Source organism: Octopus sinensis, linkage group LG18, assembly GCF_006345805.1.
Source record: "Octopus sinensis linkage group LG18, ASM634580v1, whole genome shotgun sequence".
In the NCBI taxonomy this organism is placed as follows: Eukaryota; Metazoa; Mollusca; class Cephalopoda; order Octopoda; family Octopodidae; genus Octopus; species Octopus sinensis.
Genome location: NC_043014.1, coordinates 40,279,065 through 40,295,085, shown reverse-complemented (window position 1 = coordinate 40,295,085; position 16,021 = coordinate 40,279,065). Strand labels below are relative to the sequence as shown.

The 16,021-nt window shown below is 37.2% G+C and overlaps 1 protein-coding gene across 1 annotated transcript in view; it reads right to left on the bottom strand.

The window, feature by feature from the left end:
• LOC115221252 (dynein heavy chain 5, axonemal-like) overlaps positions 1-16,021 on the bottom strand; it is a 275,949-nt gene that overhangs the window by 247,859 nt on the left and 12,069 nt on the right. The window contains exons 5-9 of the mRNA XM_036510602.1: positions 15,427-15,590; positions 11,604-11,780; positions 9,123-9,236; positions 4,893-5,000; positions 1,140-1,449 (exon numbers count right to left, since the gene is read on the bottom strand). Coding sequence (XP_036366495.1) covers positions 1,140-1,449; positions 4,893-5,000; positions 9,123-9,236; positions 11,604-11,780; positions 15,427-15,590 — 873 coding nt within the window. The remainder of the gene's footprint in view (positions 1-1,139; positions 1,450-4,892; positions 5,001-9,122; positions 9,237-11,603; positions 11,781-15,426; positions 15,591-16,021) is intronic.

Below are 16,021 nucleotides of genomic sequence, written 5' to 3'. Positions count from 1 at the left end.
ATGCAAATTCCAGGTGAGGTCTTACCATAGCTATATAAAGCCGCAGATAAACTGACCAGATCTCACCTCTCACCTCAGCCCTACCATGTCGTTAAAAAACTAAAAAATCACATCACTGAAATCTCTAAACTACAAGATAATGCATGATTAATTCAAACCATTTTAAATAACCAAACATCACATTTGACAGAATAATCTGAACACTAAAGGGTTAAATTAAACAGTCACATGTCCCCTCCCCTCAAAATTACTAGCCTTGAACCAAAGTGAACATTAACTACTGACAATTTTTGATTATTAAAAATACAATTTATTCTGTTATACTTGTGTCAGATAAATACATAAATACAAATGTTAACTATTACATTATCACCAGCCATTTTGTTCTATAGACAGATGCTGGTGTCAACAAGGAGTTGGGGAGACTAAACTGAGGGCAACATATATTTTTTTTATCTTCTTTCGCTTACTTGCTTCAGTCATTAAACTATGGCCATGCTGGATCACCACCTTGAAGAATTTTTTTTTTAATTTTTAGTTAAATTAATCAACCCTAGTACTTTTTTTATTTTATATTTCTTCATTTTGTTAAGCCTGATACTTATCCTATCGGTCTCTTTTTGCCGAACTGCTAGGTTACAGGGATGTAAATGCACCAACATCAGCTGTCAGGTGGTGGTGGGAGACAAATACACACACAATGGGCTTCTTTTTTTTTTATTGCCGACAAGGGACAAACAAGGACAGACAAAGGGATTAAGTTGATTACATTGACCCCAGTGCATGACTGGTACTTATTTAATCGACCCCGAAAGGATGAAAGGCAAAGTCAACCTCGACGGAATTTGAACTCAGAACGCAGCAGCAGACGAAATACCACAAAGCATTTCGCCCAGCGTGCTAACGATTCTGCCTTCTTTCAGTTTCTGTCTATGAAATCCTCTCACAAGCCTTGGCTGGCCCAAGACTATAGTAGAAGATACTTGCTCAAGTTACCATGCAGTGGGACTGAACCCAGAACCGTGTGTCTGTGAAGGAAGCTTCTTACCATACAGCCATACCTCACCTATGGAAACATAGGAAATGTTTTGTTATCCTTTAATAATTACCATTTTCGAAGTAACAACTGATTAGTTTACCTTCAATTTTAGATGTCGACAGATTAGAATAACGTTCAATGGTTTCAAACATTTCGATAATTTTTCTAAGCCTCCTTACGAATGTGTCAAATTTCCCAAATATGTACATCCCCGAGAAGTCAAACTGTCTCTCGTGTGGCAGTTTCTCCAGCTTTTCTTTGGTCTGTTGGAAACATTTTTGGTAAGTATCATTAAGCATGATACAATCGTGTAGTTTCTTCATCAATAAATCAGTGGGCTGCGTCCATACCGTCTCACTTCCATCGCAGGTAATGTATGCTTTAGAAGCAGTTATCATTTGATTGGTTACCTGAGAGGTGAAAAGGAAAGATAAAACTTTAATTTCAGAGGTTCAGATGTACATACTAAAGGTGAACAAATAAGATGTTCTCTTGAATTCTTGACATCATGAAAATACACCTGTGCTGGTGGCACATGAAAAGCACCCAGCACACTCTGTAAAAATGGTTGGCATTAGGAAGGGTATTGTTAAAAAAAGTTCTGTTGCAGTGTTAATTTAAATTTGGCTATGGTGGATCGAATCCACTACATGCATGCAAGATTCACTATATACATATAATGTATGTATGGATATGCTATAAGAGTTAGTTTCAAGTATATATATATATATATCATCATCATCATCATCATTGCGTAAGGGAGGGCATCCAGCTGTAGAAACTCTGCCAAATCAAGATTGGAGCCTGGTGCAGCCATCTGGTTCACCAGCCCTCGTCATCACCAGCACCACCACCACCACCACCACCACCACCACCACTACCAGCACTGTCATCATCATCATCATCATCATCATCATCATTGTTGTTGTCATCATCATTACTACCACCACCACCACCACTACTACCATCATCATCTTCATCACCATTATCACCACCACCACACTATCATGATCACCACCAGCGCCACTACCACCACCACCACTATCATCATCATCGTCATCAACAACCTCTGGACCATTACTTTCTCAAGTCTTAGGACTCATAGATGCTGTTACACAGTTTCCCTGACATACAATCGTTTTACAGCTGATTGTAAACAGAAGGAATGTGAAATGGAGTGTTTTGCTAAAAGAACACAATTGACCAAAAGGTCCAGGAATCAAAACCATTGTCTTGCGATCATGAGTGCGGCACCCTAACCACAAAGCCACGCATCTTCACCTTTCGGTGCTTGCTCCTGCAAAACGTGCTCTGGCTGTGACTATGAATGAACTTTTTGTTAACTTTACATTATTTGAGGTTCTACACATAATGCTAATATGATCGACCGTGCAAACACAAGGGAACATTAGATTTAGATAATGAAGGCAGTGATTAGTTTGAAGATCACTGTGTTGTGGCTGCTAGACACGCTTTATCATATTTTTCATCCAGTTTACAGGAATTTCTTTGTGATGAGACTAAATCATTTTAAAACATTCCCACCCAATCAAATTTAATTCATCAACGTGAACACACGTGCACGCATGCACACACACACACACACACATGCACACAAACACACACACATGCATGCACGCGCACACACACACACACACAATCACTGTCACACACTCACTCACACACACACGCATGCGCACACACACACTCTCTCACTCACACACTCACTCACTCACACTCACACACACATGCATGTGCGCACGTGTGCACACACACGCTTACACGTGCACACATGCGTGCATGCGCGCACACACACACCCTCTCACTCACAAACCAACACACACACACAAACACACACATGCACACACACACACAATCACTGTCACACACTCACTCACACACACCCACGCATGCGCCACACACACTCTCTCACTCACACTCACTCACTCACACTCACACACACATGCATGTGCGCACGTGTGCACACACACGCTTACACGTGCACACATGCGTGCATGCACGCGCACACACACCCTCTCACTCACAAACCAACACACACACACAAACACACACATGCACACACACACACACAATCACTGTCACACACTCACTCACACACACACGCATGCGCACACACACACTCTCTCACTCACACACTCACTCACTCACACTCACACACACATGCATGTGCGCACGTGTGCACACACACGCTTACACGTGCACACATGCGTGCATGCGCGCACACACACACCCTCTCACTCACAAACCAACACACACACACAAACACACACATGCACACAACACACACATCACTGTCACACACTCACTCACACACACACCATGCGCACACACACACGCATGCGCACACACACATCTCTCACTCACACACTCACTCACTCACACTCACACACACACACCATGCATGTGCGCACGTGTGCACACACACGCTTACACGTGCACACATGCGTGCATGCACGTGCACACACACCCTCTCACTCACAAACCAACACACACACCAAACACACACATGCACACACACACACAATCACTGTCACACACTCACTCACACACACACGCATGCGCACACACACGCATGCGCACACACACACTCTCTCACTCACACACTCACTCACTCACACTACCACACCACACATGCATGTGCGCACGTGTGCACCACACGCTTACACGTGCACACATGCGTGCATGCACGTGCACACACACACCCTCTCACTCACAACCAACACACACACACAAACACACACATGCACACACACACAATCACTGTCACACACTCACTCACACACACACGCATGCGCACACACACACTCTCTCACTCACACACTCACTCACTCACACTCACACACACATGCATGTGCGCACGTGTGCACATACACGCTTACATGTGCACACATGCGTGCATGCGCGCACACACACACACCCTCTCACTCACAAACCAACACACACACACAAACACACACATGCACACACACACACACACACCAGGGTGCATAAACAAAATTTTAAAAATATCATCTTCATCATCATGGTTTGGACAGTTTGACATAGAGCTGGAGTTGGCTAGCAGGGAGCTGTCCAAATTCCAACTGTGACATGGTTTCTATGGTTGGATGCTCTTCCTAATACCATCCAGTTAGCAGAGTGTGTCGGGTGCTTTTTACGTGGCACTAGCACCATATGTGTGGAAGGGAGTGATTTTGCTTAGCTTGACGTGGCTTATCAAGTACAGAAAATCACCACATCTCCCGGTTCTTTGTCATTTCTTCAGTGAAACCAAATGAAAGTAAAATAAATAAATAATAAATGTGCCCTTTTAAAGCCAGTTTCCCAGTTTCTATGGCGTATGTGTTCCCAGCTGGATGGGATGCCAGTCCATCGCGGGATTACTCATTTTTGCCAGCTGAGTGGACTGGAGCAACGTGAAATGAAGTGTTTTGCTCAAGAACACAATGCATTGCCCGGTCCAGGAATCGAAACCACAATCTTATGATCATGATGCTGACACCCTAACCACTAAGTCATGCACCTTCACAAATAAATGCGTCCTTTCAAAGCCTAGCCAGGCTCATGGGTCCGGTTTCCCGGTTTCTATGGCACATGTGTTCCCCAGCCAGTCCATCGCAGTGTTACTCATTTCTGCCAGCTGAGTGGACTGGAGCAATGTGAAATGAAGTGTTTTGCTCAAGAACACAACGCGTCGCCCGGTCCAGGAATCGAAACCACAATCTTACGATCATGATGCTGATACCCTAACCACTAAGCCATCCGCCTCCACAAATGAAAGCAAACTTGCAATAATAAATTATTAGAAAACTGGCTGCGATCACCTACTTACTTTTACAAAAAGAGATGTCATTCTCTCTGATGTGTTGTAATAGCGAGAAATGCTATGTATCATGCGGATGCCATTGATTAGACCTGCAATTCCAGCCAGCATACCAACCTGAAAGAAAATGAGTCATCATTCAATATTAGACGTGATAATTCACAGTTATATCTGGTATCTGGAAACAGATGTGTGTGTGTGTGTTGTGGGATGAGTGCATTTATGTGTGTGTGTATGTAATATATAAATAGGCGTATATATACATACATTATATATTACATATATATATAATCTATATATATATATATATATATAATATAAATATATATATATAATCTATATATATTATATAAATATATACCAGAGTAAACACATAAATGTGAAACAAGGTGGAAAAAAAGAGTACTCAAATACCAGGGGTAGAGTAATATGCTTTATTTCAAAGCAGCAGAAATTCAACAAAACTTGTTACTCTTAGTTTCACATATATATATATAAATAAATAAAAGAATGGAGTCGAACAAAGATGTTAACAAAATTCCTTTACTCTCGACATATGTTTCGAAGACCACATGGTTTCATTCCAAAGGAATAAAGGGTGTATGATGCAATCTTCTCATCATTTCGATGACTGCCTACATGGTAAACACAACGACAATGTCGTTGTGTTTACCATGTAGGCAGTCATCGAAATTTTTGTTTGTCTTGTTGCCGAGAGAGGCTCCCTTTCTTTCCTGATGAGAAGATTGCATCATACACCCTTTATTCCTTTGGAATGAAACCATGTGGTCTTCGAAACATATGTCGAGAGTAAAGGAATTTTGTTAACATCTTTGTTCGACTCCATTCTTTCATTTATTCATATATAACACACAAATTTCTGCAAACGAACCCAGAGTTTCTACACTTGGACAGGTCGCTTCAACCGTGTTTCTGACAAGAATTTGCTACCCTGGTATCGGCTCAACGAATTTTCCATGCTGACGATAAACATGGGATAATTCATTCACCTATTGAAATATTATATATATATATATATTTTTATATATATATATTTATATATATATATTTGTCTTTACTTTTTATCTTATATTAAACTTTTTAATACTTTTTGATAGTTATATATATTTAATAAAAATAAATAAATAGATAAATAAAATAAAATAAAAATTTATAAATATAAATTAATAATTTTATTTTTAAATAATTTAATTTTTAAATTATATATTTTATATATTTTTGTATATTATAAATAATTTTTTAATTTTTATGTTTGGTTTATGTTTTCGCTGTTTGATTTGCCTAATAGTGGTTTTATCTCTAATAATTTAATATATAATTATATATATATATATATATAATAATATATATATATATATATATATATATATTATATATATAATATTATATATATATTTATATATATATTTATATATATATTTATATATATATATATATATATATATATATATATATATATTTATAATATATTTTATATATATATATTTATATATATTTATATATATATTTATATATATATATATTTATATATATATATATTTATATATATATATATATATATATATATATATTTATATATATATATATTTATATATATATATATATAATATATATATTTATATATATATATATATATATATATTTATATATATATATATATATATATTTTATATATATATATATATATATTTTATATATATATATTTAATATATATATATATTTATATATATATATATTATATTATATATATATATATATATTATTCTATATATATATATATAAATTAATATAATATTAGGGAATAAATCCAGGATATTGACTTCAAGGGTTTCTCTAAGAATTTCATTTTGACCACTTCACAGTGTCATTGGTGTATGAGGGTGGGGAGGTAAGCCATAAATTATATTTCCTTTTAACATTGTTGGGATGGTCAAATGTCTTTTTGGGTTTTTAAGAATTCTTATCACTTTGTATTATTGTTTTGTGGAGGTGTGTGTGTGTTTGGAGAAGGGGAGAGAGACAAAAAAAAGAAAAAGAAAAAGAAAAATAAGGGAGGAAGGGGGAAAAAAGTTGTGTTGATATTTATACCACTATATACATATATATTTCATAATATTTCATGTGTAAGCATGTATATATATATAGTGACATTGAAGGACACAATTTTCGATTTACAATCTAATATAGTAGAACATTTAGTATACGTCTGTATATGTATATATATGTGTGTGTGTATATATATATATTGCCTGTTATATACATTATATTATTTTTATAATTTACTTCATCTGTACTTTTTAACTGTCACACACACACACAGACACACACACACACACACCTCCACAAAACGATCATACAAAGTGATAAGAATTCTTAAAAACCCAAAAAGACATTTGACCATCCCAAAAACCCAAAAAAGACAATGACACTGTGAAGTGGTCAAAACTGAAATTCTTAGAAACCCCTTGTAGTCAATATCCTGTTCAGCAGATCAAAAAACTTTCCTTCTTCTTCCCTCTCCCTTCCCCTCTTTCTCTTTAGCTATCACCTCAGATACAAACAAACAAACACACACACACATACACACATGTTCTCCCTCTCACTTTCTCCTCATTCACCTCACCCTCTTGTACTGTCTTACATTCCTCCCCACCACAACCAGAAACTATAAAATGATTAAAATCCCTAGCAAAGGAACTTATTTTCATTTGAAAACTTTACTAGAATGGGAGAAAGCGCTAATGAACTAAGTGATATGATATCATCATCATCATCATCATCGTTTAACGTCCGCTTTCCATGCTAGCATGGGTTGGACGGTTCAACTGGGGTCTGGGGAGCCCGAAAGCTGCACCAGTCCAGTCAGATCTGGCAGTGTTTCTACAGCTGGATGCCCTTCCTAACGCCAACCACTCCGAGAGTGTAGTGGGTGATTTTTGTGCCACCGACACAGGTGCCAGACGAGGCTGACAAACGGCCACACTCGGATGGTGTTTTTTATGTGCCACCGACACAGGTGCCAGACGAGGCTGGCAGACGGCCACGCTCGGATGGTGTTTTTTATGTGCCACCGACACAGGTGCCAGACGAGGCTGGCAGACGGCCACGCTCGGTGGTTTTTTTTTATATGTGCCACCGACACAGGTTCCAGACGAGGCTGAGACGGCCACGCTCGGATGGTGTTTTTTAATGTGCCACCGACACAGGTGCCAGACGAGGCTGGCAACGCCACGCTCGGATGGTGTTTTAATGTGCCACCGACACAGGTGCCAGATGAGGCTGGCAAACGGCCACGATCGGATGGTGCTTGTTACGTGCCCACATATGATATATATGTAAAAAATGTAATATATAAATAAATATCCATAAATACAAACCTCATTCTTCTAATATATAATACCTGTACATCATCTCCAAACCTTCCAATATATATATATATATATATACTAGCAGTATCGCCCGGCGTTGCTCAGGTTTGTAACTATAAATAACTATAAAGCATTTTTAGAGAGTTATAGCCAAAAAATAGCAAAAAAATGGAAAAAAAATGGAAAAAAAATTATGGTAAATTTTTTTTGAGAGTTAAAAAAGGTGGAGTTGCGTCCCCTAGACGGTCTGTGGTTTGGGTTTCTGATTCTCGACCCCATGTCGAAGTTATCGATTTTTTTTTCAGAACTGGGGGGAACTTTTCAAAATTTTCGCTGCGTTAGTTTTGAATTATGACATTGGGCTATGAGTGAGTCAAGTTTCATCAGAATCGGTTGAAAGCCGTGGTCAGAGTGAGGGTACGAGAAAACAGACACACAGAAAACGCACAGACAAACTGCCGTTTATATAGAGAGAGATAATATAATTCGAGACAAAACCACTATTTTAAAACCAAACAAGGAAAGACTTAATCAATACATAAAATTTTAATATTTATTTTATTTAATTTATATTAAATTTTATGTATTGATTAAGTCTTTCCTTGTTTGGTTTTAAAATAGTGGTTTTGTCTCGAATTATATTATATAATATTTTACTATAAAATTGGATTTAACCCTAAATCTGATTTTTCCCTGTAATTTTGGATTCATTCCCCAATATTTATTATATATATATATATATATATATAATATATATATATATATATATAATATATATGAAATGTCTAGAATATGTTCAGTAAACTCCAAAAACATAATAAAATGGGAATCAAATATGGTCTTACTTACTGGATTGCTATTGTACAGAGGGTCACAGAATTTCTCTAAAGTATATAAAAATTTAACATTGTCCCGAGCTTCATTGGCAGCATCTGTGATTTTACGATCAAGTTCCTGCCAAATCTGAAATATTATAGTTTGTTTAAATTTATTTAATCGAAATAATTACATAAAAATCCCACTTGAATTCAATCTATTTTAAAATACTGTTCTGTTTAATTATATAATAGTGAGTTTCCTAATTAATACATTTTTATAAATAGTAAATTGGTTATATTATTCCGATTTGGTACTCTGTTGGTTATTATGACAAGGGTTCCAGTTCCAATCAATGGAACAGCCTGCTCGTGGAATTAACATGCATGTGACTGAGCCCTTTACAGACACGTGTACCCTTAATGTAGTTCTGCCGTTCAAGAATTTGGACCTGGAGATCTCCATTTCCAGCAACTCGAGGGCCACCTCCCAGTGGTGTCAGGCATCAACGAAGATCCCTCGACTACAACAAGACGACCCAAAGTTTTTTTTTTTCCAAGGTCTGGGGATCTCCCGCCCCTAAGCTCTAGACCATCACCTAATCACCCTTACCCGTCTTGTTGCTTAACAACAACAACAACAACAAAAATGTAGTTCTCAAGAAGATTCAGCATGATACAAAATGTGACAGGACTGGTCCTTTGAAATACAGGTCCTACTCATTTTTACCAGCTGAGTGACTGGAGCAATGTGAAATAAAGTGTCTTGCGAAAGGATACAAAGCATCATTGGGAATTGAACTTGTGATCTTGTGATCGTGAACTGAATACCCTAACCACTAAGTCACGTGCCTTCACTGCTTATATTATATGTCTCAAATAAATGAACTCAAAGAAACCTCAGTGTGATGGCTTGAGCTACTAGAAATAACAGCTAAATCTACCTCAATATATGCCCTACCATTTGTTTTTGTTTTGTATTTTTTAAAATTCTTTCCAGAAAAGAAGGTACTTGATAATGTAGTTTAGGTATTTGCACCTGGAAAAAAACAGATGGTCATGACTGGAATCACTTTGGAGATAAGTCTGCTTGTTCAAGGCTGATATGGACCTAAATAACAACAGCAACAATCACGTAAAAAGCACCCACTACACTCATGGAGTGGTTGGCGTTAGGAAGGGCATCCAGCCGTAGAAACACTGCCAGATCTGACTGGGCCTGACGAAGCCTTCCAGCTTCACAGACCCCAGTTGAACCGTCCAACCCATGCTAGCATGGGAAGCTAAATGATGAATGATGATGATGATGATGATATGATCTATAAGGTTATATCCTTTGGTATTATGTGCTTTGAAGGCAGCGAGCTGGCAGAAACGTTAGCACGCCAGGTAAAATGCTTAGTGATATTTTGTCTGCCGTTACATTCTGAGTTCAAATTCTGCCAAGGTCGACTTTGCCTTTCATCCTTTCGGGGTCGATAAATTAAGTACTAGTTACGCACTGGGATCGATGTAATCAGCTTAATCCCTTTGTCTGTCTTTGTTTGTCCCCTCTGTGTGTAACCCCTTGTGGGTAGTAAAGAAATAGGTATTATGTGCTTTGTATTGAGCAGGATACGTTAACATGGCTGGGGTCAGGGCAGTATGGGCAGTCTGACCCAGGCAGCACTTTTAAAGGGGTGGCACTTTTCATCAAAGTGCCACCCCTTTGTAGGCTATTGCTGTAGACAATGTGTTTTGTTGTGGGGTCTGGGGGTGGCAAATAGAAGGGCTGCCCCAGGTGGCACACACTCTAGCTCTGCTAGTGACAGGACATAACCATTTAGTTTAGATCTCAGTACATTACATTACACCAGTTCTAAGTTAACTGCTGATGGGTTGATACAGCTGTTGTGCTGTAATTTTACACAGCAGTGTTTAAAATGTATTTCTGAAATGTGTAAGAAATGAAATGATTTCATTGTAAGATGTTCACTGGTAAATATTTGACTAGCATACTTTAAAATTAAGGCAAAGAAGGGGTTAACAGGTAAATATTTGAATAAGGAGGCTTTAAAATTAAGGTAAAGAAGGCAATTACAACAGATATTTGAACAAAGGATTTAGAATAAAGATTATAAAGGCATTAACAGATAAAAGAGTACTTTGAAAATTAAAGCTCAGATGTTAAGTAAATATTTAACTGAAGGACTTTAAAACTAAGGCAAAGAAGGTGTTTACAGGTAAATAATTGAATAAAAAACTTTAGAATTAAGGTTAAGAAGTGTTAAAAAACAAATATTTGAACAAAGAATTTCAAATAAAGACAAAGGTGTTAACAGATGCATATTTGATTGGAGTACTTTCAAAAGTAAAGCTCAGATGTTAACAAGTAAATGTTTAACTGAAGGGCTTCAAAATTAAGGCAAAGAAGGTGTTTACAGGTAAATATTTGAATGAGGTACTTTGAAATTAAGACTAAGAAGGGAAAAGATAAAATAACTAAAATACATATGAAAATGTTGAATAATTTTACCTTTAAGAATTTTGATTTGGCCACTTGGAGTATACATAGAACAGTTCGCACTTCTTCACCTTTGATCTGATCTAACAAATAATTGAATTTAGACATGCGTCGTTTCCAGTGCTCCAGTTCAGCCCGTGGACCAATATCATCGGCTTCCCTCCGCATTTGTTCACTTTCTGCAAGTACCTGAAACAGGGATTTCTTCTTTAAAACAGAAACAAGTCCAATTTTGTAAAGTAGAAATATAATTGACTAGATTAATCCCAAGTGCATACTTTAATGGCCCTAGATTTATAAATGGTTAAATTGCTTAAGTAGATAGGAGTATCAAATGAACATGTAACATGGATAAAGAAAAATAACTATTGTAAATTATCTAGTCTGATGTTTGACTTATCAATAATACAATTTCACAAGTAATTTCTTCTAGGCATGGTTGTGTGATTGATTACTCTTTTACTCTTTTACTTGTTTCAGTCATTTGACTGCGGCCATGCTGGAGCCCCGCCTTTAGTTGAGGAAATCGATCCCCAGGACTTATTCTTTGTAAGTCCAGTACTTATACTATTGGTCTCTTTTGCCGAACCGCTAAGTTACGGGGACGTAAACACACCAGCATCAGTTGTCAAGCGATGTTGGGGGAACAAACACAGACACACAAAAACACACACAAATATATATATATATAGGATGGGCTTCTTTCAGTTTCCGTCTACCAAATGTGCCCTTTTTAAAGCCTAACCAGGCTCATGGGCCCAGTTTCCCGGTCTCTATGGCGTATGTGTCCCCATCTGGACGGGACACCAGTCCATCGCAACGTTACTCATTTTTGCCAGCTGAGTGAACTGGAGCAATGTGAAATGAAGTGTTTTGCTCAAGAACACAGCGTGTCGCCCAGTCCAGGAATTGAAACCACAATCTTACGATCATGATGCTGACACCATAACCACTAAGCCAAAGAAATAATTGACAAATAATATCTGTTTAGTCACTTGACAACACCATAGCAACCAAATTGTTTGTAGTTCAAAATGGCATGATGTAACAAGGAACACATTTCTTATATAATTTTACTTATTTTTGTTACCCCACTTGGGGTAATTGACCCTGATTTGCCAACCCCTTGTCTAATGACTGAAGCAAGTAAAAGATAAAAGATAAAAATGTAAAATATAAAACAAGAAGTTAGAGAATGAATTTAGCTGAACTTTAATTTTTATTACAATTGCTTCTGTGCCACTGCAGTGTTGAATTATAAATTGTATTGAACTGTAAGTGAAGGCACATGGCTCAGAGGGTAGAGCATCGAGCTTACGATTGTGAGGTTGTGAGTTCGATTCCCGGACCGGGTTGCGTGTTCTGTTCTTGAGCAAGACACTTTATTTCACGTTGCTCCAGTTCACTCAGCTGTAGAAATGAGTTGCGACATCACTGGTGCCAAGCTGTATTGGCCTTTGCCTTTCCCCTGGATAACATCAGTGGTGTGGAGAGGGGAGGCTGGTATGCATGGACGACTGCTGGTCTTCCATAAAACAACCTTGCCCGGACTTGTGCCTCGGAGGGTAACTTTCTAAGTGCAATCCCATTGTCATTCATGACCGAAGGGGTTCCCCTCCTCATTGACTGTATCGAGTGAGGAGTATTGAATATATTGAGAAGGCAATGTTCTCCAATGTTGATAATAAATTATGTTGGTAATAAATTATGCTAACCAGGATTCTAATCAGTAAATAGTCAATTTAAATTAGTATACGTTTATTTCCTGTAAGACAATGTAAGTTTGTAGTTTAAATGTTATGGAAACAGGATATAATTTGTGAACCTCGTGAAAGATGTACAACAGGAAATATATCACTAAGAGTTCAGGAATTAGACAACAGGAAAACAGAGAGGTTGTGTGATTGTTAAAGAAAAATAATTGATAAGCAGCATGTTTTGACATTACTTTTTCTGCTGAATATTCAATTACTGAAAATAAAAGCCGTTGGCCAAAATGAGTTACGCGTACAAGATTAAACCATAGATTAGTCATAATTTATTATTTAATAAGGGTAGCATGGTGGGTTGTCCAAATTATTAGAACATCAAATGACTTTATGATATTTGTTCTGAATCTTTTTTCAGTCTGAGTTCAAATCCCAATTGGGTCGTTTTACCTTTTATCCCTACAGGGTTAATCAAATGAAATATCTGTCATGAATTGGGGTTCATATAATCACCTGTTCTCCTTCTAAGAAATTTCTCTGAAACTGCTGGCTTTGTGCCAAAATTTGAAACCAATATATTGTATGGTATATACTTAAGAGTTACTTAGGGATAAAATATTTTTTTAGTTTTACAGAAAATGCTTTTTGTACTGAGTGTAGCTGAGGAAATATTTAGAAGAGCTCTAGACTGTTTAGAAAAGGACAGATTGTTTAGAAAAAGAGAGGCTGTTTAGAAAAAATTGTGGTTTTGAAAGAGAACATTATACTAAGCAGAAACTAATTGAAAAGGTATTCACATGGATGTTGAGTGAAGGCTGTTATTTGTTAAGAGGAAAAAGGGGCAAGCCTGGAGTATTGTTAGTACGCTAGGTGAAATGCTTAGTGGTATTTCATTCTGAGTTCAAATTCCAACAGGGTCGACTTTTCCTTTCATCCTTTTGAGGTTGATTAAATAAGTACCAGTTATGCATATATATATATATATATATGAACTAAAATTTATATTATTAAAAACGGAAAAACTAATAAATTAAACTGATTAGAACTGCCAGTGAAGTCATACTTTTTCTTTTTTCAAATATATATATATATATAGGCATAATTAAATCTCAGAATGAGATTGAAACAGTAATCGCTCGATAATGTAAAGTATAGAAGCCATCTTATCATGGCTAACCACATAGGGGAGGGGGTGTTACTGTAGCTTTATAGCCCCAAGAGATCGTCGTCTCTAGCTGGCTTTAGACACCATATCAGTGCCCTTGAAGTATTTGCAAAGGGAGGCCATCCCTTCCTCGCAAGCCTGAGTGATACGCTCGGATTAGTTTCGGGATTTTTGTCCCTTGTCAACGGGCGGTAACCACCAGGATGCGACGAAAGTGAAGGCTTCCTTGTAAATATATAAGAGTTTTTCTAGTGGCGTCTGCCACTGATTTCGAAAAACTGACAGATGGGGAACCTATAAGCCAAGGAAACTGGGAAACCAGCCCTTGTGAGCCAGGCATGGCTCAAGGAGGAACAAACATATATATATATATATTTAAGAGTTGCTTGGGTATTAAATATTTCTTAGTTTGTAACGAAAACGCCTGCTGCACTGGGTATAGTTGAGGAAATGTTTAGAAGAGATCTCTAATGGTTCTAGACTGTTTAAAAAAGGAGAGATTGTTTAGAAAAATTGACATCAAATATAATGGTAGTAATATGATTGTAAGAATGATGATGAAGGTGATGATGATGGTGGTGGTGATGGTGGTGGTGGTGGTGGTGGTGATGACGATGACGACAACAATGACAATAATGATGATGATGATGATGATGATGATGACGACGATAACAGTGGCTGTCTCTCCTACCATTGTATCTAATAGCAGTAGTGATGGTGAAAGCAATGATGATGGTGGAGGTAGTAATAGCAGAAGGGATGATTTTTGAAATGTATGACTTTGAATTATTCGCAAACCATGTCATCAGTGTAAACGATTATATAAAATTGTCTTTTACTTTCAGGTGTAACTTTTATTTATAAGTAACACTATGAAAGAGCTTATAATGATAATATTTTCAAAGCCTAGCTCACATAATGAACACAACAACAGCATTATTTTTCATAGAATGAAACACACCTGTTCAACTTGCTTTATCCAAATTTTAATGATGTTTTCAATTTCTTCCAATGCTTCACCACTATTTGCAATAGCCACATACCCAGAAGCTGTGAATGTTTGCAAACTGCTCATTGGTTTGAAATGTTGCAATGTCACCTTTTCTCCAAGACTATCTTGGGCACCTGTCAAATGATATTTAACATACAAAATTGTAAAAGGATGTAAATTTATTTGCTTATTAACATAGCTTTTATTAACGTAAAGTATACTAGCCATCTCAATATGGCTAACCACAAAGGGTGGGTGTTACTGTAGCTTTTAGCCCCAGGAGATCATCGTCTCCAGCTGGCTTTAGGCACACTTTCTGTGCTCTTATGGTATTTGCAAAGGGAGGTCATCTCTCTCTCGTAAACCTAAGCGATACGTACGGACTGCAGTTTCGAGGTATTTGCCTCTTGTCAACGTACGGTAATCACCAGTTTATGATGAAAGGAAGACCTGTTTGCAAAGATTTATTATAGTTTTTATTTTTGTCCCATTATTCCCATTTTCATTGGAACCATTATTTCATTTAATCTTAAGGCCATATGTGTGTGTTCTGTTAAGCACATGT